Raw genomic sequence first — 21,395 nt, 5'->3', positions numbered from 1 at the left:
GTCATTTCCACTTCTCCATCCTACCCAGAGCTGCCAGCCATCAACCATCTGCTCTCGTGCTTCTAGCTCTGGGCTCAGTCCTTTCTTCAATTCCAATTCCTGCGCATTTTCCTTTGTTATGAACTTAACCTCCCATGTAAAAGAATTTCCATGATTTTTTTACCCAAGATGTCCGCAGAGTAGGGGTTAGCAGGAAGGATCCACATTAGCTTAATCTGCCGTTGGCCAGATGTGGAAGTCAGTAGAGGGTTTCTGACTAGAAAAGTCCTCCTTGTACATGAGGACACAGGCTCAGAGAAGCAAAGCCACACACCCAGGCTCTCACTGTAGTGTTTTGGCTTCTATTGTGGTGATGATTTTAACAATGATGCACATATGTTTTAGGACATTACCTTGAAGATACAGTTCTTGAGGCTTCTCCAGAGTTTCAGCGACCACCATGAGTAAGTATAAGCTGTTCCTGGAAGGAGGGTTGTTGCGCCAGCTCCTCTCATCTCTGTGTCCCCTCGACCTCCACTCCGGAGGACCTGGGAGCCACAGGAGCTGCTGCCACTGCGGTTACTGCGTGTGGCCACACTTGCACAATGCTGTACCGAGAGCTGCTGTTGGCGCAGCTCTCCCCATGTGCCGGCCTCCATGCTGAGCTTCCTCTGAGCCCTCATGGCCACACGAGGAAGTGAGTATGGGTGTTGCTGGCCCCTTGTGACCCTGGGAGTCAATACATCTCTCAACTGTCTGCCCTCCTAAACCGGGAGCGGACAGCTTGGCTCTTCACGGGGACCTCAGGTGGGCAGAGTGGGCTGAGTGTTTGCTTATCAGACAGGTGGACTGTTCTTCACCCACATAAGGAGATGTACCCTCTCTCATTTTTTAGAAACACATTCTGCCCTCTCATGTTGTATTTTTCAGCCTTCAGTGGTGAATGTACAGGAGAATGATTCTCTGGTATAGGGGGAATAGTGTAGGGGAGGAGTGCATAGCAGCTGACCCTAGATCTTGACACTGGGGAGACAGCGTGGTGGGGACTTTGGTGAGCTGGAACACACAGGCAGTTACTGCTCAGCTCTTGCCAACTGTTGGTATACAGGAAACTGGGCTCACTATTGCACAGCTTCTGAGTTTTTCCCCCAAAGGAAGCTAGAAATTAAGATTTATGTGAAAGGTCCTGATTTTAAACATTGGCTTAAATTCTTTTGAAACATTGTATAAACTACCAGAACGTGGGTGCCTGAGGACAAATATGGCCAGGCGCCTCTACTTTGCTACTTCCGTCTGGATCATGTTGACCTTCCTCTTTCAGAGGTTCTCTGTCTGAAGGACTTAAGCTCCAGGAAGTAATGTGAACCCTCTGAAAAATGGCACCAGTATGTTCTGACTGTGGACTTTTTTTCTGAGGAAGTGGGTCCCTAACTTTCATCAGACTCTTGAATCTGAGCACTTGTAAGTGCTGGGCATATGTGCTAGCATTTGTATGGGCTAGGCTCTGGGGAGACAGTGATGGGTGAAAGCCATGACCCCCACTCTAATGAAGGGTACAGTCCTGGAAGGGAGAAGGATAGTTATCAGAGAATTACACCACTGAATGTATAGTGACAGATAGGGATAGTATTCTGGTAGAGGGAGCTTGGTTCTGTGAGAGAACATTTGACAGGGGTCATGAACTGGCCAGAGTGTGGTTAGGAGCTCTCTCTGCAGAAGTAACTTGTTGGCTGAGACCTTGACGGTTGGTAGTGAAATTGGGTGAAAAGGAAGAATGAGAGGCTGACTGTTCCAGAAGAATCCCCAGTAGGAGGGAGCGCCATGTGTTCAGGAAGGCCATGTGGCAGGTGATGTGAATGAAGGCGGGCTTGGCTCAGAGTGAGACTGCAATGGTGGTTGGTTTCAGCCAGAGGGCCTTGTGGGTCATGTTTGTGGGCCCGGATTGTGTGTGTTCTAAGGCTTGTGAAATTGTGGGGGCATTTTGACTTGAGAGTAACATGGTCAGGGGGTCCTTTTTCTAAAGATCTCTCTGAGTGCTATGTGTTGAGAGACCATTTGGGAACCTTGTTCTGTCCACGTGGCTGGAGTGATGCGAGGCCTAGAGGTGAGGGAGGCAGGCCCCCTGGTGGCAGTGCTGTAATAGGGCCAGGTGTGAAGCAAAATGATGAGTTGGATTTGGATTTCATTGAGTTGGAAGTGCCTTTGAGAAGTCAAATAGAAATGTTCAGTGGCAAACAAAAAGCCCGGAAATGTTGAGGGAAGGGGTCTTGTTAGTGAGAGGGGCAGAGGATGGAGCCAGGGAGGCTCCCTGAGCCTGAGCCTCAGAGGCAGGTGGGGTCAGGGGAGGACACTTGGGAGAGAGACTCTGATTCTCACCACAGGAAATGGGAAGGTGGCTGGCCCGGTGCCTGTCCTTTATCCCTTTCAACCCATTTGTTTCAGGAACAAGTACCTGCTGCTCAATAACCAGGAGCTGAACGAACTCAGTGCCATCTCTCTCAAAGCCAACATCCCTGAGGTGGAAGCCGTCCTTAACACTGACAGGTAGGTGAAGTGCAGCTCTGGCCCACAGCCTACCCTGGCTGCATGCCTGCAGGTGTGGTACTTGTCCTTTCTCATTCACATGTAGCTGTATCCTGAGGGTTCCTGTGTGTCAGGCACTGTCCTCACATCACCTGCATTACCTCATTGGGTCCCACGGCAGCCCCAGGAAGGAAGCGCCATCATTACCTCAACTTTACAGAACAGGGAGCAGGGCCTTGTAGAGGTCACCTGCCAGAGGTTATGTGTGCTCTGCCCACTCCTTTGTCAGTCACCTTTGCTGATATGCTTCTTCCTTGTCCGGTACCAAGTCCCATTAGCTGGGTTATGTCACCTGAACAGCAGAGAGGTCACAGGCTCACGGGGGTCAGGGCAGGGAGGGCTGTATCCAGCAACAGAAGTCATAATTCTCAGCCTCTTTTTTTTTTTTAAAGCAGGAGAAATCTGTTCAGATGAAACTGCACAGTCCATAATGTCTATAGAGGATAAACGTAGAGCCATTCTATTGAAGAGGGAACTTAAGGGCCCAGACTCCTGCCTGCTTGGCCCTCTTCCCCCCCCATGATGCAGCCCGAGTCATTTCCTCATCAGATGTCTTTATCAGACCAGGAAGCTGAGGCCCAGGGACACAGGGGCTTGTCGGAAGCCAGCTGGAACTGAACGTGGGGCCCAGGGTACTCCGTCTCACCCTGCTGGCACAGACTTTACCCCATCTGGCAGACTCTGCTGTGATGTTTCAGACTCCCTTTGGTGTAACCAGCCCCCCTCCAGCAGTTCTGAGCACTGACTTTGGGTTTTTCTGGCCTCTCATCGCTTGCTAGTGGGTCTGGGAGGGAAAGCTGGCCTGAGATGTGGTGTGAATCCACTTGGCTATTCACTTCTAAGACTGCAGGCGTCTTTGGGGTGCTCTGGGCCCAGATAGAGGTGGGGGAGGATATCCTGCTGGCTTGGAAATGTCCCCAGGCTTTTTTACCCATTTAAAGCAGCAGAGAAACCCAACCCCAGGACAACAGTCCTTCAGCCAAGTGGGACTGGGCCCTGTCAGCCTCAGGTCTGCCACCAGTGTCCCTGTTTTGTTCCAGGAGTTTGGTGTGTGATGGGAAGAGGGGCTTATTAACTCGTCTGCTGCAGGTCATGAAGAAGGAGCCAGCTGAGTCCTCTTTCAGGTAGGTCTGGGGACAGGCACCTGCCACTCCTGAGGGGCCCAGAAACTAAGTGTTTCTCAGGTGATTAGAAATACCTCATTTGAGTTACCAGCTTCCACCCTGGACATCTGACTACTATGGGGGAAAGGGGGTCTGACTCAGTAGGTATATGAGCTGCTGCTGCATACCAACAACATATTTCAAGAACTGACCGGGCATTCACCAAGTGCTCCTCTGTGCTGGCATTGGACAGGTGGTAGGAAGCTACAGCCCCTGCCCGTGGGAGTTCCCTGGGTTGCGGCAAACAAGCATGAAAAGAAACCTGTTTGAATGCACTGTGAAAAGGAGCAGAGCTGGGATCTGCCCTAGGAGCTGAGGGTGCAAAGGAAATCCCCTTTCCCAGCTGGAGGCTGGTGGGGTGGGCATGGACAGGAGGGCTTCTCAGAGCTCCTCCAGCTCACCTAAGAGGAGCCGTGAAGGCTATGGACAGAAGCAGTGGGTAAGGAAGGCATTCTCTCAGGCCTGGGGTGTGATGCATCAGTAGGCTCTGTGCCCTCATAGGACCCCTGTCACCTCAGCCTGACTTGTCCAGACTTCCCCTCACTGATCCCAGCCTTACCCTCTATGGCCACTTCTTCCCATCCAAAGTCAGTTTGGTGTCCCATCTACATATGTCTGTCTGGTTCCCTCAGGCCTTCCCAGCCTCGCTTTCCATTGTCCCTCTCTCCTTCTGAAGGGTCAAAGCCTAGAGTGACTTACTGTAGCCAGCCCTTTGATCCTAGATCCACCTTCTCTGAGACACATCTTCTTCCACACAGAACCAAATAGAGGACTGTTCCCCACTGAATTGTCCGCCCTGTGAGGACCTATCCTTGCTGTGTCCCTGATGCCTAGTATGAGGCCTGCCACCTAGATGTTCAGTAAATGTTGAATAAGTCCAAAGGCAGCAGACATCTCCCAGCCCCAGGGGTCAACATTTGGGTCGCAGGTTTTGGCAAGCCCGGGCTGTGGAGAGTTTCCTCCGAGGGACCACCTCCTATGCAGACCAGATGTTCCTGCTGAAGCGAGGCCTTCTGGAGGTAATGGCCTGGAGGAGCCAGGGTGTTGGGTGTCCCATTCCCCCCGCAGCCCCATGCATTGCTCTCCTTCTTGAGACCTAGACAGGTGGTCAGGCACAGACCAAATCTCTTTATTTTAAAATGCTAATCCAGATTGCCCTAGGACTTCCCCTGAGTTTCCAGCTGTGGGTCCTATAGGTGCTTAAAACGGGTGATGGAGCTGAGGGTGGCCATGGAAGAGGGGGAAGAGTCTGTTGTTACCCAATAAGGCCTTTTGACCCTGAGGATATTTTGCTGTTGACCAAAAGTTAATTTCCCTTTTGTAAAATGGCCTTCAGAAAGAGCAAAATTTGCTAAAGACAGGGAACAAAAGGGCCAAAGATATAATTGGTTTTAAAAAAAATTAAGGATACAAACAAACTGACCCATGAATTGTAAATGGAATTGATCCAAATTAGCGTAACTGCAGGAAAATGAAAATAAAAAATGGAAACAGTTGAACTGTTACAGAAAACTTTATTAAGTTAAAATGGCTTTATGTTCCTGACAAAAATTCATTGATTTTAGTATAAACTTTTTTATTCATAAATATGCAGACAAACCATGGGGTCAAAATGTGTCCTCTGCCCTTAAACCCTGTGCTTCAGTTATTCGAATGGCCTCAGTGCTTAGGCAGTGGCCTGTGTCATATCTGGAGACAGCTCCCCTCGCCTGCAAGCAGGAGAGCCCTGGGCAAGCAGGAGAGGTCCTTACTGCCTACCCCAGCCCGCCCCAACCTCCTAGTGAGGTGCCATAGGCCTGCCCTCGCAGCTCCCAGCATCCCCAGATGAGACTCTGGACAGGGGAACAAGTTCCATCAACTGACGCGGATGCCTACTGGAAGCAGGTGTCATGTGGTTGAAGCTCCGTGCCTGGCCTTGGTGGGAGGCAGGCAGTGGGCATCTTGGATGAGCACAGCCTGGGGGTAGCAGCCACATCTGCCTGTTGGCCCCAGGGCTCAGCCACCTTCCTGCCTTGATCCTGTCCTCTCCCACCCCCAGCACATCCTGTACTGCATTGTGGACAGCGAGTGCAAATCGAGGGATGTGCTCCAGAGTTACTTTGACCTTCTTGGGGAGCTAATGAAGTTCAACGTTGATGCATTCAAGAGATTCAACAAATATATCAACACTGATGCAAAGGTAAGATTAACCCAGACTCCGTGGGGTTTGCTGTGTTGTTCAGAAGTTATCTTGGAGGGATGCCTGGGTGGTTCAGTTGGTTAAGGGGCTGGCTCCTGGGATCCAGCTCCAAGTCAGGCTCCCTGCTCAGCAGGGAGCTTGCTTCTCCCTCCCCTCCACACCCCGCGTGCTCACTCACTCCCTCTCTCAAATGAATGAGAATACTTTAAATAGTAGTAGCAATAGTAATCTTAGAGGCCTGGCCCTTGCCTGTCTTCAGGTGCTGGTTTTAAATTGGAAAATACTGGTGAGTCAGTGGGCAGTCCTCACCGAATAGCCATTCACCCCTGCTCTGTGCCGTGACTACGCTAGACCCTGGGTGTACAGGGGTGACCGTCACAGTTGCTGTGGGCCAGTGAGATGGTGCAAGCAGGCATGTGATGTGGTGGGTGCCAGGACTGGGCCTGGTGTGTTAGCTTTATGGAGCATTTGACAGAAACCCAGCTCGGACCAGTTGAAGTGAAAATGAGAGGAATCCAGTCCCCATCAGTGGAGAAAACACTGCACTTGGTGTCCCATGGGGCTGGAGGGCAGCCTACCCAGGTTGTCTGGGCCTTGGTCTTATCAGAAGCAACTGGGCCTGGTAAATGGGGGCCCCTCGAGACAAGTGCACAGCCTGGGCCACAGCTGCCTGCAGCGGGACCCCCCCCCCATCCCCCACCGCCCATCTGAGGCTCGGGCTCCTTTCCAGTTCCAGGTGTTCCTGAAGCAGATCAACAGCTCACTGGTGGACTCCAACATGCTGGTGCGCTGTGTCACTCTGTCGCTGGACCGATTCGAAAACCAGGTGGACATGAAAGGTAAGAAAAATCCCTAATGCCAGGGCGAATCAACCCAAGGTGGCCCCACTGGTGTCAAACACTCAGCATCTGGCAAGGAGACAAATGGCTAGAGGCAGCTGCCCCAAATGCCCACGTGGCCGAGGTCAAGGTTGTGGCTCCCTGGGAGATTTTCCTGGCTTTTGACTTTTATCTGTCTTCTGTGCTTCCTTTCATGAGACGTACATTTTAATAAAAGTGAAGAAATTATTTTTGCAAGTAAAATGAAAACACCTCCCACCCACCCCCCACACCACCCCATCCTGCCTGGAATCTTCTGGAGTGAGAGGCCTAGGTGGTGAGCTGAGGGGAGGGCAGGCCTCATGAGGCAGCCCTTGCACTGACTATGGGAAGAGGTGGCGGTCAGCTCCTAGTGGGACTTCCTGAGACCATGGGCTCAGCCTGGGAGGCAGCACAGCTGGAGACATGTGTTCCCGCTGCAGCTACCCTCTCCTGTGGTCTCTTTCACAGTGGGGGCTCCCAGCTCCAGAGTCCGGGCCCCAGCAGTGGGAGGGGTCCTGGCTGGAAGCCTGAATAGCAGATCGCTGGGCCTGAGCCATAGACCAGCTTCCAAGCCTGCCAGCACACCTCTGCTTCTCTGTCCCCAGTTGCCGAGGTCCTGTCTGAGTGCCGCCTGCTTGCCTACATATCCCAGGTGCCCACGCAGATGTCCTTCCTCTTCCGCCTCATCAACATCATCCACGTGCAGACTCTGACCCAGGTGAGATGCTCTGTGGCCCCACACTGGGAAAGAGATTGGAGACCGTTTCCCTCATCCCAGAGCCCAACGGTTGATCTTTCCCACCTTCACCCTAGAAGCATATCTTGATCCATCTGTTGGTTCCTGGGAAACCCTGCCAGCTATTCTGACGACTTTTTCCTGACAGGGATCAGTGCCCCATTTTATAGACAGGGCCTAAGGAGGGAACAAGTCTCCGGGGTCATGGATGGGTCAGGATTGGCACTGCACTGCATTCTTGACTCCCAATCCAGTGCTCTTGGTGCCCCTTCCAGGCTTTGGAGTTGGACTTGATATTGCCTCCCACCCCCTCCCTAACTAATCATGGCTATCCCTTCTGTGTCTTCACTCTCTTTTCTAAAATGGGGGTGATGCTGTAGGCTCAGAGGTGGTTCTCTGTTCCTTCAGCTAACATACACTGCGGCTGGGCACTGGGCTGGGGCTGTAGTGAACCAGAGAGCGCGAGCCCCTTCCCTTGAGCCGCCCCCAGCCTAGTTCCGAGCACAAGTTAGGGAGTGAGGTAGCCGCACCTAAGGCAGGCACCCCGCCCTACCCTGGGGATCGAAGCTCCAGGAACCAGAGCTCCCAGGAGGAAGCAATGCCTGAGCTGACTCTGGAAGAGGAGCGGCCTCTCACTGGACCAACGACGATGGCCCCACCAGCGTGGGGATGGGTGGTGGGTGGCAGAGGGACAGGAAGGTGGTCAGGGCGGCCCACTGGCGGCCTTCCTTCCCCCGTCCTCTCAGGTGTGTGCCGGGGCAGCTTGGGGCGTGCGTGGCCTGTGAGCTCTGCCAGGGCCCCACAGGGTTGGGGCGTGGGCCACCCTTCTCCCTGCCGCGTGACACCCCAGGTCCACTGGGGGCCACTGGGGCTGCCTACCCGCACCTAACCTGGATGGCCCGGTGCCCTGCAGGAGAACGTCAGCTGCCTCAACACCAGCCTGGTGATCCTGATGCTGGCCCGCCGGAAAGAGAGGCTGCCCCTGTACCTGCGGCTGCTGCAGCGGATGGAACACAGCAAGAAGTACCCCGGCTTCCTGCTTAACAACTTCCACAACCTGCTGCGCTTCTGGCAGCAGCATTACCTGCACAAGGACAAGGACAGCACCTGCCTGGAGAACGTGAGTTCTCCCTCAGCCCTAGTAGTTGGTGCATGTGCTGTGGGCACACAGCCCCAGGGCCCCTCCGAGGGGCATCCAGGGTGCGTGGTCCCCGCCTGGGCCATGTTGTGGGCAGCTCTTTGTCCCCTTACCGAGGCCCTCCCCACGGGGTGCTGGGTTCAACCTGGGTCCTCCAGGCGCTCCCCCACCAGCCCCACTCTCTTTGCGCAGAGCTCCTGCATCAGCTTCTCATACTGGAAAGAGACCGTGTCCATCCTGTTGAACCCAGACCGCCAGTCACCCTCTGCCCTTGTCAGCTACATTGAGGAGCCCTACATGGACATAGACAGGGACTTCACCGAGGAGTGACCTTAGGCCAGGCCTCGGGAGGCTGCCGGGCCAGGGCCAGTGTGGGTGAGCGTGGGTACGTGTGCCACACGCCGTGCCCTGTCCACGCCCCCACCCCCCTCTCGCCTCCCCGCTACTCTGCCTGCCCCAGGTCTTCAGGTCCAGGCTTGGTGGGAGGGAGCATCTAGAAGCCCCAGGTCCTTGGGGAGCCTCGGTTCCCTCACGATCGCCATAAGGACAGGGATGCTGCGCCCACCCTTTCTTCAGAACCCTGGGGCCCTGGCCCACCCAGAGGTAAGGGAACTCTTAAAAATAGCTCTGTCTGAGCTCTTGCCCAGTCTCTTGGCTGTCAGTCCTGGGGTGGGGAGGGAGATATGGGCACCCTCCTCCAATCTGTGAGCCAAGCTTGCTCCGGCCTTTGGACCCAGGCAAAGGCTTCTGAGCCCCTCCTCCCCACCAGGCAGGGGTGGGGGCTACCAGAGGACGCTGCCTTCCCCCACCTCTGCCCATTTGTCCCTCCCTCCCTTGTTTTCCTTTAGCACCTCTGGTTCTGTTTGCTCACTGGCCGCTGCGTTCATCCCAGGGGGTTCCCCTAGAAGTGAGGGCCTTTTTCTTCCATCCCTTGCGGCACAGGGTGGCTGTGCCCTGCCCCAGAGCAGCGTCTCCTGCCTGAGCCCACACACACAGGAGCCTGGCTAGGAGCACACCCTGGGCCCCTCCTTGTGTTGCCAATTTATTAACAACAAATAAACCGATTAAATGGAGACTATTAAAGAACTTTATTTTAAATGACTGATGTGGCCCTGACTTTTGTCCAAGGACCATGTGTTCCTTTCTTCTCCTGAACCTCAAAGAAGGAGAAGGCAGCCAGCTGGAGCTGCAGACGCGAGCATTTATTCTGGGGACAGCGGGGCTTGGGGCTGACTGCGTGAAGAGGCGGTGTCTGCAGAGCCCAGGAACTCAGGCATCACTCCTTGTGCTGAGGGGATAGGAGTGGCTGAGCTGCACACCCCCCCCTTCCCCCCAGGCAGAGGGCAGGGGCGCCCCATGCAGCCCCTCACCTTGGGCCCCAGGGCATCCCGGGTCCGTGCCCGCAGCTTGTTGGCCTGGGTTTCTGCCATGTCTGCCCGCTCCTCTGCGTCATCCAGCTCGTGCTGGGCCTTGCGGTACTTGGCCAGGTTGGTACTGGCCTGCTGTTCCTGGGGGCACAGGCAGGCCCAGTCACCCTTCGGTAACTGAGACAGGCTCAGTCTGGTCCCCCCGAACCTCCAGAGGGGGCTGGCTTCTCCTGGTCCTCAACTGCTGCCGCCACCACCTCCTGCTCCCGTTTTTCCCCTTCACCAGTACCCATGGCAGGAAGGAGGGGGTGTGAGTGCTTCTTCCAGAGGTGCACAGAGGGGGAAGGCATGGCGGGGCGGGGTCGCCCCAGACACAGAGCTGGGTTCTGTCTCCAGCCAAAGCGGTTAGTGAATTGTCCCTCTTCGCACTGGGACAGTCAGGTCACTGTCCTTTAGGGACAGCCTGCCTACACACAGAGCCACCCATGGCCGAGAGACGGAGTGGGGCTGACCACCGCTGCCATCTCTGGCTATGGAGCCTGGGAGTGACGCTGCAGTTGAGTCACAAACTTCCAGACTCTGGCTGCCCAGATTCCAGGCCACTCACCGCCTCCTCAAACTGCCGTTTGTAGCTCTTGACTTTGCTCTGCAGCTTCTCCACTAGGTCCTGCATGCGGGCCAGGTTCTTCCTGTCCTCCTCAGCCTAGGCAGGCAAGAGCGATTCAGGCCTCACACCAACCATGCCGGCTCTGGGGTCACCCCTTGAGATGGACCTAGCCACCCACCTGGTACACGAGCTCCTTGACCCGGCGCTCATGTTTCCGCACCCCTTTGAGGGCCTCAGCATGCTTCTTCTGCTCTGCATCAAGCTCGGCCTCCAGCTCCCTCACCTATGAGCACCAGAGATGGGCCCACTGCCCGGAGCCTGGGCTGGCCCACCCTGCAAGGAAAAGGACTGGAAGGAATGCACACACCTTGGCCTCCAGCTTCTGCACCTGCTTCTTCCCACCACGGAGGGCAGCTTGTTCCGCCTCCTCAAGCCGGGCCTGTAGCTCCCGTACCGTCTGCTCCAGGGTCTTCTTCATCCGTTCCAGGTGTGCGCTCGTGTCCTGCTCCTTCTTCAGTTCCTCTGCCATCATGGCCGCCTGTGGGTGGAGCGCGAGTTGGTGGGGGAGGTGGCATGGTCAGGAGGTGAAAGTCTAGGTGAACTCCACTCCAGCACCCCACGGCCCCAGCTCGGACTCACATCGGTGATGGCCTTTTTGGCCTTCTCCTCGGCTTCCCGCCTCTCCTGGGCAGCCTCCTCCACCTCCCCACTCAGCTGGGTCAGATCCACCTCTAGCTTCTTTTTCTGGTTCAGGAGGCCTGTGTTCTGGGGGGGAAGCAGGGCCTCAGAGTCGGCCTGCTGCCCTGAGTCAGCCCTCAGCCTCCCTGTACCCTTCTGGGCCCCACCTGCGAGTGCAGGAGGTTAAGGCGCTCGGTGGCCTCCAGCAGCTCCTGCTCAGCCAGCCGCCGGCTGCGCTCGCCCTGCTCCAGCGCAGCCCGCAGCTCCTCCAGCTCTGCGGCCAATAGTGCCGCCCGCCGCTCTAGGGCCTGTGCCTGTTCCCGGAGCTCAGCCACCAGCCGCTGCTCCTCGTCCCGCCCCGCCTGTTCCTCCTTGAGTTGGGCCTGCAGCAGCCGTGTGGCTGCCTGGGCCTCCATGGCCTGGCGGGTGGCATGGCCCAGCTGCAGCTCCAGGTCGTTGAGGTCGCCCTCCATCTTCTTCTTGAGCCGCAGCGCCTCATTGCGGGCCCTGGTCTCTGCATCCAGGGATGCCTGCAGGGACTCCACTGCCCGCTGGTGGTTGCGCCTGTGGGAAGGAGGAAGGGCAGGAAGGGTCTCGGCCTAGGAGAAGGGGGCAGGTACAGGCACTGGACCTGCTCTTACAGATGCCCAAGGAATGCTGCAGACGGGAGCCCATTGTGGAAGTGACCTGTCCCCACCCCATACCAGCACCCCCAAGTAAGTTCATTGACAAAAGTGAAACTCCAGCCAGACGCAGGCTGAACCTGGGATCTACCTGCATTATGGAACCTTGAGCAAGTCCTTTAGCTTCTGAAGTTCACTCTAGACTGGGGACGATAGTCTTGCCCTTGACAGGCCCAGAGGAGGGGCAAACTTTTAAGTGTCGGCAGGCACAGAGGGGCCTGGCAAACACTGCTAGCCTGCCTTTCTCCTGCCCTCAGGCAGCTGGGATGGGAGAGGTGTCCACCCCCAGAGGAGGAGTGGAGCCCCGAGTGTGGTGGATAGGGAGGACTCTAGCCAAACCTCAAGTTAGTGCACTCCTCATCTTTCTCGGCCAGTTTCCGGTCCACCTCAGCCTTGACCTGGGATAGCTCCAGCTGGATCCTCAGAGTCTTGGTCTCCTCCAGCTCTAGAGCTCCCTGGAGTGCAGAACAGGGAGGATTGCAGGGAGGGGTTGCAGAGCATGCGTCACAGAAGAACAGAGGCCTGGGGAGCAGGCCAGTGGCCACCCCAACCCTCTGGTCAGCCCCTAACCTCCGCCTCCTCCAGTGCGGCCTGGAGTTCACTCTTCTCCCCTTCCAGAGCCTTTTTGGCTTTCTCCAGTTCCTGGATGCTCTTCCCGCTGAGGCTGACTTGGTCTGTGAGGTCACTGATCTCCTCTGCAGAGTGAACAGCACAATGAGGTGCGATGCCCCAGCCTTCAGCTCCAACCCAGGTCATTTCATTCACTCCTTATTCCAGGGGAACCCCGCTGGGGCACTCCTGCTGACCCCAGCAACACAGCTCTCTGACCCCAAGCAGGGGCGGGGGAGGAGGGCAGCATACCCTGCAGGTTCTTGTTCTCCCGCTTGAGCGTCTCCAGGGCCTCCAGCGCCTCCTCATGGCTGTGCCGCAGCCGGAAAAGCTCAGTGCCCAGGCCGCGGGCCTCCCTCTGGGCAGCCTCCAGCTCCCGCTGCGTCTCCTCCTCCTGCCTCCGCCGCTCCTCCAGTGCCCGCTCCAAGTGCCGCTGCTTCTTGTCTAGTGCAGCAGCCGCTGAGGTGGCCCGCTCCAGCTCAAGGGTCACGTCCTCTGACTCCGTCTGCAGTCGCAGCTTGGCCTTCTCCAGGGAGGAGCACTTGGCATGAGCAGCCTCCACTCCCTCCTCTGCTTCCTGCAGCCGCAGTGCCAGCTTCTTTCTAGGCCACGGGAGCCGATGGTGGGAGGCTGGCAGCAGTCCCCAGATCTGCCCCCCCACCTGCCCCCTGATGGCTCCGAGGCTTGGGCACCACCCCTTCGTGGTGTCGGGCCTGTGGGCAAGACACTCACTTGGCCTCCTCCAGCTCCTCGGTCCTCTGGATGGCGTCTGCCTCATACTTGCTCCGCCACTGGGCCACCTCGGCATTGGCCTTGGACAGTAGCCGCTGCAGCTCAGCCTGGGCCTCTGCCTCCTCCTCGTGCTGCTCTCGCAAGAGGTCACAGTCGTGCCGCAGAGCCTGGACAGCATGGGCCAGCGCACTCTTGGCCTGCAGGGACCTTGGGAACCTCAGCACAGGGCTAGGCCAGTGGCCCTAGTGCCCACCCTGCCTGCTTGGGGGCAGCCCGTGACTGGCCCACCTTGCTCTCCTCTTCCAGCTGCCGCCGCAGTTCCTCTAGGCTCTGGGTGGCAGAGGCCTTCCCCCGGCTCAGCTGGCTAATCAGAGACTCCTTCTCCTCCAGCAGGCGGCTCAGCTCCCCTGCACACGAAGGAGTGAGCCCGCAGGTCATTTGGCCCCTGAGAGGGGTGGCCCCAAGGCCCTGGGGTGGCCCAGCTGAGCCCCTGGCCTCACCACTCTCGGTCTGCAGCCGCCCCCGCTGAGTGCTGGCATCCACCAGCTGCCGCTGCAGCTCTTCCACCTTGACCTTGGCCTCACTCAGCTGATCCTCATAGGTCCGGCACAGCTTCTCCGCACTGGCCTGGGACCCAGGATCAGGAGTCAGAACACATTTGCCCATCACCAGCAGTGTCCCAGGCTGCCAGTCGGAGGCTGGGACCCTGGGGTTGGGAACTAGGAGGCTAGACACAGGCCCGGGAAGCAAATGGAAAAGCAGAACCCCCAATTCAGGGTCAGAGAGTCTGCTGGACCACGGTTTATTTTTTTTTATTTTTTTATTTTTTTGAACCATGGTTTAAAAAGATGGGTGTCAGAAGTGAGAGGGCCAGGGTGAGTCTGGGATCCTAGAGTCAGAGGTCAGCTGTCAGAACTGGTGGTACAAAGGTCAGGGGTCAAGGTTGGGTGCTGGGTTTGCGACAAACAAGATAGAGATCAAGGACTGAGACATTAAAATTAGATGCTAGGTCACAAATGACCTGGAGTCAGGGCACAGAGTTTATTAGGAGTTAGGGTTTGAGGTCAGGACTGGCGTGGGGCTAGGGCTGCAGGACAGGTGAGTAGGTCAGGGGACAGGATCAGGTCCAGGGTCAGCGCTGGCAGGGGGTGGTCAGTGGGTGGGGTCACCACCGGAGTAGAATCAGCTCAGAGTCAAGCTGGGTATGGGATGGGAGCTCAGCAGGTGGGGTCGGAGGCTGGGTCAGGAAGGGGGCGGACACCTTGCCACGGGCCAGAGTCTCCACGTTGGCGCCCAGATCATCCACCTCCATGCGGAGCTCGCTCTTCTCCTTCTCCAGCTTCTGCCGCACCCGCTGCAGACTGTCCACCTGCTCGCCCAGCTCGGCCGCGCTCTCGGCCTGCTTGCGGCGCAGGGCAGCCACGGTGGCCTCGTGCCGCAGCGCTGCTTCCTCCAGCTCCCGCCGCAGCCGGCCCAGCTCGGCCTCCCGCTTGCGGCACCCCTCCCGCTGCCCCGCCGACGCCCCGCCAGCCTCCTCCAGCCGCTCGCTCAGCTCCTCCAGCTCCCGGGCCACTTCGGCCCTCTGCTTCTCCACGCGGGCCCGGGCCGCCCGCTCGGCCTCCAGCTCCTCTTCCAGCTCCTCTGCCCTAGCCTGGGGATGGGCAGATGGCAGCAGTCACCTCCATGGGCCTCTGGCCCTGGCCGTTCCCACCCCCGTGCCCCATACACACCTGCAGTTCCTTGATCTTCTTCTGTAGCTGCGCCCCAAGGAGCTGTTCATCCTCCACCCGCAGGTTCAGCTGACTTAACTCCGAGTCCTTCCTGGAGGTCGTGCGAGGTGTGAGCCAGGGCAGGGCTGACCTTCCATCAACCTTCCTGGACGTCCCCCCCGCCTCCCAGCCCTCCCACCTCCCTGCTCCCTGCCTGGGGCACCAAGCCCTAAGGGGCCTCACCCCACCCCCGCCATCCCTCTCAAATCCCCAGCCTGGAGCCTGCCTACACCCTAGTGATCCCCGCCTCCATCCTCCATCCTCCATATTCAACTTCCACAGGGATGCAGAAGTGACCATAGAGTCCAGAGGTAGAAATGGGGCACAGGCTTCGGAGACTGCCTGCAGGCCAGGGGGTCAGGTCTGCTGCCCGCCCCCCCCAACCCCATCCCTACTTCTTGAGCTTCTCCTCCAGCTGCTGCTTGTCCTGGGCAGCGTCTGTCACCGACTCCTGCGTCAGTTTCAGGTCACCCTCAAGCTTGCGCTTCGCCCGCTCTGTGTCCATGCGCAGCTTCTTCTCTTGCTCCAGGGAGCACTCCAGCTGTGAAGCCAGAGGGGTGGGCAGGCTCAGCCACCAGGCATGGCAAGCCATCGTCCCAGCTGCTCCAGCCCCACTACACAGGCCTCTACTGTGGCCGGGACTCACATCTTCCACTTGCTGCTCCAGCCGGAGCTTGGCCTTGGCCAGTGCGCTCACACGGTCCTCCTCGGCCTGCAGGTCACCCAGGGCCTGCTGGTGGGCCTCCTGCAATGCCTTCTTTTCCTTGGTCAGTCGGGCCACTGACTCGTCCAGGGCCGCCATCTCCTCTGTCAGGTTCTTCACCTGTGCCAGGGTCATCGTGAGGATGCCCCTCCCACACTGTGGTCTGAGAAGCCACCACACCAGGTCACAGTATCCGCCCCTTCCAACTAGAGGGCCTGGAGCAACTCACTTCACCCTGAGCTTCAATTATCAATAGATGCCAGTTTCCTTCAGTGTAACATGTTCTAGACAGTCCTGGCTTCCCCTGGGAGCACCTGAGCAAGCAGCCCACTCCCAGCCTCCTTTCCCCCCCCAGTGCCCCAGCAGCACATGGCATCAGAGGCCTCTAGGGGCTGCGGAGCTGGGAAAGCAGCTTCCTACCCCTCAAGAGGCTTGCTGGCCAGGATGGATGACAAATGCCAGCATCTGCAGAGCACTGCCATGTGCAAAGCCCGGGGTGAGTGCTAGCAGAAGCTGGTTACACACTGAATTCCCCCACCACTCTAACAAGGTAAGTACTGCTATGAACCCCATTGGGCAGATGAGCAAACTGAGGCCCACAGAGAGGAAGCAAGCTGCCCAAGGCCACCCAGCAGGCATGCCCTCGAGCCGGGAGAGAGAGAGAAGCCCCAGCCAGGCCCACACCTTGTTCTCTGTGGCTTGTTTCTCCTTCTCTGCCTTGGCCAGCGTCAGCTCCAGGTCATCAATGTCCTTCTTGAGCTCCGTGCACTCATCCTCCAGCTTGCGCCGGCGGGCAGCCAGGTCGGCGTTCACCTCCTCCTCATCCTCCAGCCGCTCACTCAGCTCCTTCACCTTCGCCTCCAGCTGCACCTTGGACTTGATCAGCAAGTGGCAGCGCTCCTCTGCATCTGCCAAGTTGTCCTGCTCCTGGAGAGGGACGTGGGGAATGAGCCAGCCAAGGGACCCCAGGCTAGGACCTGGAGCAGGAGGTTCATGTGCCCGGGCAGAGGTCTGACAGCCATGCGAACTGGGCTCTGGGGAACAGGAATGCCTGTGACCTTCCTGCTTGTGGCCCCAGGGGGCTCAAGGGTGGTAGAATGAGAGTGGGCTTGAGGAGATGGGAGGGCAGGGGCAGAAGTGGTACCCTGGAGAGGGGAACCTCCATCACACAGGCTGGGGACAGCCCAGAGGGACATCCCAACAAAGGCTCTAGGGGAGAAGCTCTAGGCTGAGGCCTTCTCTCCCACCTCAACCTGTTTCCTCACCACCTGGCTGCCTCACACCCCCCTGCACTAGCAGCTGAATTTGGTGACCACACCCTGCCTTCCCACCACCATGTCTCCAGAGCCACCATGAGGCCTGGCACACAGGTGAGACTCAAGGTTTGCGGCAGGAAGGAATGGCTCTGTGGCTTGGGGAGATTCCAGACCCCAGGTCCCTGCCACCTGGGTTCCCGCAAGCAGGGAGCAGGGGTGTCTCAGGGAGGGCAGGGAAGAGGGGGCTCCACCGTGGCTCCAGCAGGGAGCCCAGAGAGCACTGGTTCAGGAGCATCAGGACACATGGACAGACTCTGGGGCGGGGGGGGGGTGGGTCGCTAAGCATGGACGTGAGCACACCAGCCACAGCTCCCAGCACATCTGGGACTGGGAAGAAAGATCCAGATCCAGAGCACCCACGGTGTACCAGGTACCCCCTGGCCGGGGAGGGGGTGATTATGTATTTCCTCAATGCAGCCTGGGGTTCTCTGGGGTGCCAGGGGGCACAGGTCACCAGGGGAAACCCCTCTCTTCCCTTCTCCCACTCACTGCCTGCAGCTGCAGGGCCAGGTCGTTCTTCTCCTGGGTGACACTGACGTGTGTCTCCTCTAGCTCCTGGCGCTTGGCCTCCGCCGTGGCCAGCGCCCCTCGCAGTCCCCGCAGCTCTGCCCGCAGGGCTGCCAGCTCCTCCTCTGCCTGCGCTGAGCGCAGCAATGGCTTCATCTTGAAAAAGAGCTTCATCCATGACCAGTTCTTGACAGCGTTGAAGGCACGGATATTCCACTGGATGGTAAACAGCGCGTCCCTGGGGAGGGAAAGCCACGAGTGGCTGGGAGGCTTGGGGCTATCCCCTCAGAGGGCACCTGCCCTGGGCGAGGCTCCTACTCAACACTTAAGCATGTGATCTCTTTTCATCTTCCCAGCAGCCCTTCCAAGGGGGTCTAATGCCTCTGCTTTATAGGTGAGGTCGAGAGAGAAAGAGGCTGAAGGGCAGATGGCCTGCCTCCAGGCCAAGGGCTCACAAGCCCTAAATGTCCTGGTGCCCTTGCAAGTGTCCTGAAGATACCAGGAATGTACCCAGATACACTGTGGGCCCTGGGGCAGTCTTAGTTGGTCTCAGACTCACACGGCCCTTCTGCTGCTGCTGGAGATAATCACAGTGCCCACCTCCATGGGAGCACTTTAACCAACATAATGCAAATAATGCCTCTTGCCTGGGACCTGGCACTTAGAGTCTTGGAAAACATTGCGGGTCATTATTATCGTTTGGGCCACACTCTGGGTAGCCTGCAGTGGAGAGAAAGGTGCTCTTGCCCCGCTTTTTGAGGGGAGGAAATGCAAACTGGCCCGTGAGGTGCATAAAACAGAACCTTGCCCCTTCAGAGCCACCTGGCCAGCCCCGGGGGATAAGCTGACCCAGATGACAGAGAAGGTGAGTGTGGCGAGCCTGGGGGTCCTGCCCCCATTCCTGGCCCCTGCTCCCATCCCACACACACCTGCCCCCAAGCAGGCGCTGGTATTCGAGGCGCATGAGGCGGCCCCGGCTCCGTGCCTGCAGCAGTGTCAAAACCTTGGCCAGACGCTGGTCACGAAGCTCCTCCAGAACACCAAGGAGCCCAGCTTTGAAGAACACCTGGGGTTAGGAGACGTACCAGGTGTAAATCCCAACTGCCTGCATGGCTCCTGTCCACTGTGACCACCCACACCTCGGCCAGCCCTCAGTCCTATGTGCCCTGACCTTGGTGTGGCCAAACTGGTACTGGGTATGGTCAATGTCCAGGGAACCCAGGAGCTTCTCTGTGGCCTTCCTGCTGTCCATGAAGGTGTCATCCGGGATGGCACTGGGGTTCAGGATGCGGTACCTGGGAGAGCAGGGAAGCACTGGTGAGGAGGAGGCCAGACAGGGAAGCTTAGCAGAGGCTAGACAGAGGCTCCGGGGGGAGCCAGCAGGGGAGCATGGTGGCAACAGTGGGGGAGAGGTTGTGTGTGAGCACATTCTGCTTAAAAACTGTGGGTTGCATTTAAATGCATTCTTTTAGTTCTCTAAGAGATTGTGTTTACAACAGGCATGCCGCACTTTCAAGAATATAAAGGTGATACAGTATGGTGTATCAAAGCTCAAGGAACATTTGAGGAGAATCTGAAACAAGAACAAGGGTTCCTAGCACGCCCACGGCCAGGGGTCTGGGTGGTGGCCACACTATGAAGGCCAGAGAAATCCGAAGAGCCCTCCTGAGGGGGCTGGTGAACAAAGCACAGCTCACTAGGCTATGGGCTATTTCACAGCCATAACACGACGAGTGATGCTACATGTCCCTATACATTTGTCCAAACCCACACAATGTCCACCACCATGAGCAAACTCTAAACTACAGACTTTGAGTGGTTATGGTGTGTCATCAGCTGTAACAAATGTCCCACTCTGGTGGAGGATGCTGATCCTGGGGGAGGCTATGCATGTGGGGCGAGGGTTACAGGTACATCGGAAATCTAGGTACTTCCCCCTTCATTTTGCTATGAACCTAAAATTGCTCTAAAAAAAATCAATTAAAAGAAGAAAAAGGTGATGGTTCAGACTTATGTCTGCTGACAAGGAGCATTCTCTTTCTTTTACATGAGAAAAACTCACAAAACAAGGGTTGGAGGAGAGAGGTTGACAGTGTGCACACACACGAGAAAGTACGTGTGTAAGCATGCCCGCCACACTTGTGTCTGTGTGTAGGGATCGGTCAGTGTGGATGACCATGGGGACTTCAGGAGAGAGAGGGAACTGTTGGCGCCTAGAACTTAACAAAATCAAACTTGGGGAGGGGAGGGATCACATGAAGTCTAGTCTATGGGGGCCCTTCACTCAACTCCCAAATCCACACTTAGCTCAGTGTGCCCCTCTTCGACTTCTCTTCTCTGACATCTGCTGAAGACATTTCAAACTTGACTTGTTCAAAGTGGAACTCAATCCACTATCCCTCTACCCCCCCCCCAAAAAAACAAAAACAAAACAAAACAAAAAAACCCCGTCTTGGTATCTCAGTAAATCTACCACCAACTCCCCAGTTGCTCAGGCTCAAAACCTGGGATCATCCTTGTCTTTTTCTTATTCCCTATCCAATCTACCAACATGGCCTATTGGCTACACCTCAAACACTTACCCCAAGCCACCCAGTACGCTCCCATCTCAGCTGTCCCCATCTCCCCCAGAGAAGCCTGCCCAGTCATCTCCCTGGTCCCAGTGTTCCCCTCAGGAACTGAATCTCAGTCCTGGGACCCTGGATCCATTTGGCTTGGTGTGTGCCCTTCCCATTCCCTCAGACCGCTGCCTCCACCTAGGGAGGAGCAAGGGGGCTTTGGGTAACAGGGAGGCATGGGCAGGGAGACACCCACCGCTGCCTGAAGTCGGCATAGAGCAGCCTGTTGGGGAATCCTTGGCGACAGATCCGGATCCCCTCCAGAACCCCATTGCAGCGCAGCTGGTGTAGCACTAAGAAGGCATCCATGACCCCTGGACATGGGGACGGTTAGAGGGTAAGGTTAGAGGGCCATGAACACCCCACCATGCCCCAGAGACAGACCACCAGCCCACACATGAGCTTCCTATGAGACTGGTGTGGGCCGGAGGAGAGGGAAGACCCAGCTTCTAAGTCTGCCCTATCCCCTCCCTCTGATGCCCCCACACCACCCACCCAGCCTTGGGGTGACTACCTGGGGTCTTGTTCTCATTGGGGACAATGCAACGGACAAAGTGGGGCTGTGTGGCCCGCAGGTTGGTCATCAGCTTGTTGAGGTTCTCCTGGGGGTGGGAGGAGAAGGCACAAGAGGGGCAAGAAGCAGAATTGGAAACCATAGCGGATCAGCCTGCTAAGGACTGGAGAGCCAGGCGTCTGAGCATGCCTCTGCACACCTGTCCTTTCACTCAGTTCCTTGTGCCCCTCTTCCCTCTTCTGCTTGACTGGGTCCCTCTCACTGTCACCGAAGCCTTCACTCCCCCCGCCCCATCTCCATTCTCTCTCATCAGTCCCCCCACCCAGTGGCCCCACAGCTCCCTGCCCAGGCAGCGTGGGGACGGGAAGCAGCACAGACTTGCTGTGATGTTCACGTGGAGAGGAGTTAAACATCACTGCAAGTCTTAACGGCCGCCCGCCCAGGGTGCAAGGGACAGAGCAGGGTCAGGGATGGAGCCCAGCGGGGGAGGGCCTGCTTGGGCCGGCCTGGGCCTCACCTTGTGCAGCTGGGACACAGTCTGGAAAGACGCTGCCTTCTTACGCTTCTCCTTCACCCCAGACTTGGGGGGCTCGGCTAGGAGAAAGAGGGGACCCGGTCACTCCAGGGGACGTCACTCTGGGAGGACCCGACAGG

At 57.3% G+C, this 21,395-nt stretch overlaps 2 protein-coding genes across 8 annotated transcripts in view; one reads left to right on the top strand and one right to left on the bottom strand.

The window, feature by feature from the left end:
- The window catches only part of TRPC4AP (transient receptor potential cation channel subfamily C member 4 associated protein), a 69,187-nt gene extending 59,448 nt beyond the window's left edge, over positions 1-9,739 (top strand). For both annotated transcript variants that reach the window (XM_077872866.1, XM_077872865.1), the window contains exons 11-19: positions 385-443; positions 2,422-2,523; positions 3,603-3,686; positions 4,654-4,744; positions 5,764-5,904; positions 6,635-6,743; positions 7,370-7,482; positions 8,414-8,620; positions 8,831-9,739. In XM_077872866.1, coding sequence (XP_077728992.1) covers positions 385-443; positions 2,422-2,523; positions 3,603-3,686; positions 4,654-4,744; positions 5,764-5,904; positions 6,635-6,743; positions 7,370-7,482; positions 8,414-8,620; positions 8,831-8,968 — 1,044 coding nt within the window. In that variant the 3' untranslated portion in view covers positions 8,969-9,739. The remainder of the gene's footprint in view (positions 1-384; positions 444-2,421; positions 2,524-3,602; positions 3,687-4,653; positions 4,745-5,763; positions 5,905-6,634; positions 6,744-7,369; positions 7,483-8,413; positions 8,621-8,830) is intronic.
- MYH7B (myosin heavy chain 7B) overlaps positions 9,703-21,395 on the bottom strand; it is a 40,647-nt gene continuing 28,954 nt past the window's right edge. For all 6 annotated transcript variants that reach the window (XM_077872859.1, XM_077872862.1, XM_077872860.1 and 3 more), the window contains 24 exons: positions 21,259-21,335; positions 20,742-20,829; positions 20,424-20,541; positions 18,781-18,904; positions 18,539-18,675; positions 17,592-17,847; positions 16,471-16,713; positions 15,730-15,906; positions 15,479-15,624; positions 15,045-15,135; positions 14,576-14,965; positions 13,815-13,941; positions 13,603-13,721; positions 13,315-13,511; positions 12,835-13,184; positions 12,544-12,668; positions 12,313-12,428; positions 11,458-11,854; positions 11,252-11,377; positions 10,980-11,150; positions 10,791-10,895; positions 10,613-10,708; positions 10,009-10,146; positions 9,703-9,926 (listed from right to left, as the gene is read on the bottom strand). In XM_077872859.1, the coding sequence (XP_077728985.1) occupies positions 9,915-9,926; positions 10,009-10,146; positions 10,613-10,708; positions 10,791-10,895; positions 10,980-11,150; positions 11,252-11,377; positions 11,458-11,854; positions 12,313-12,428; positions 12,544-12,668; positions 12,835-13,184; positions 13,315-13,511; positions 13,603-13,721; positions 13,815-13,941; positions 14,576-14,965; positions 15,045-15,135; positions 15,479-15,624; positions 15,730-15,906; positions 16,471-16,713; positions 17,592-17,847; positions 18,539-18,675; positions 18,781-18,904; positions 20,424-20,541; positions 20,742-20,829; positions 21,259-21,335 (3,926 nt within the window). In that variant the 3' untranslated portion in view covers positions 9,703-9,914. The remainder of the gene's footprint in view (positions 9,927-10,008; positions 10,147-10,612; positions 10,709-10,790; positions 10,896-10,979; positions 11,151-11,251; positions 11,378-11,457; positions 11,855-12,312; positions 12,429-12,543; positions 12,669-12,834; positions 13,185-13,314; positions 13,512-13,602; positions 13,722-13,814; positions 13,942-14,575; positions 14,966-15,044; positions 15,136-15,478; positions 15,625-15,729; positions 15,907-16,470; positions 16,714-17,591; positions 17,848-18,538; positions 18,676-18,780; positions 18,905-20,423; positions 20,542-20,741; positions 20,830-21,258; positions 21,336-21,395) is intronic.

Source organism: Canis aureus, chromosome 26, assembly GCF_053574225.1.
Source record: "Canis aureus isolate CA01 chromosome 26, VMU_Caureus_v.1.0, whole genome shotgun sequence".
NCBI classification, from domain to species: domain Eukaryota; kingdom Metazoa; phylum Chordata; class Mammalia; order Carnivora; family Canidae; genus Canis; species Canis aureus.
Note: the sequence above shows the minus strand (reverse complement) of the source record. Positions and strands in the feature narration are given on the sequence as shown.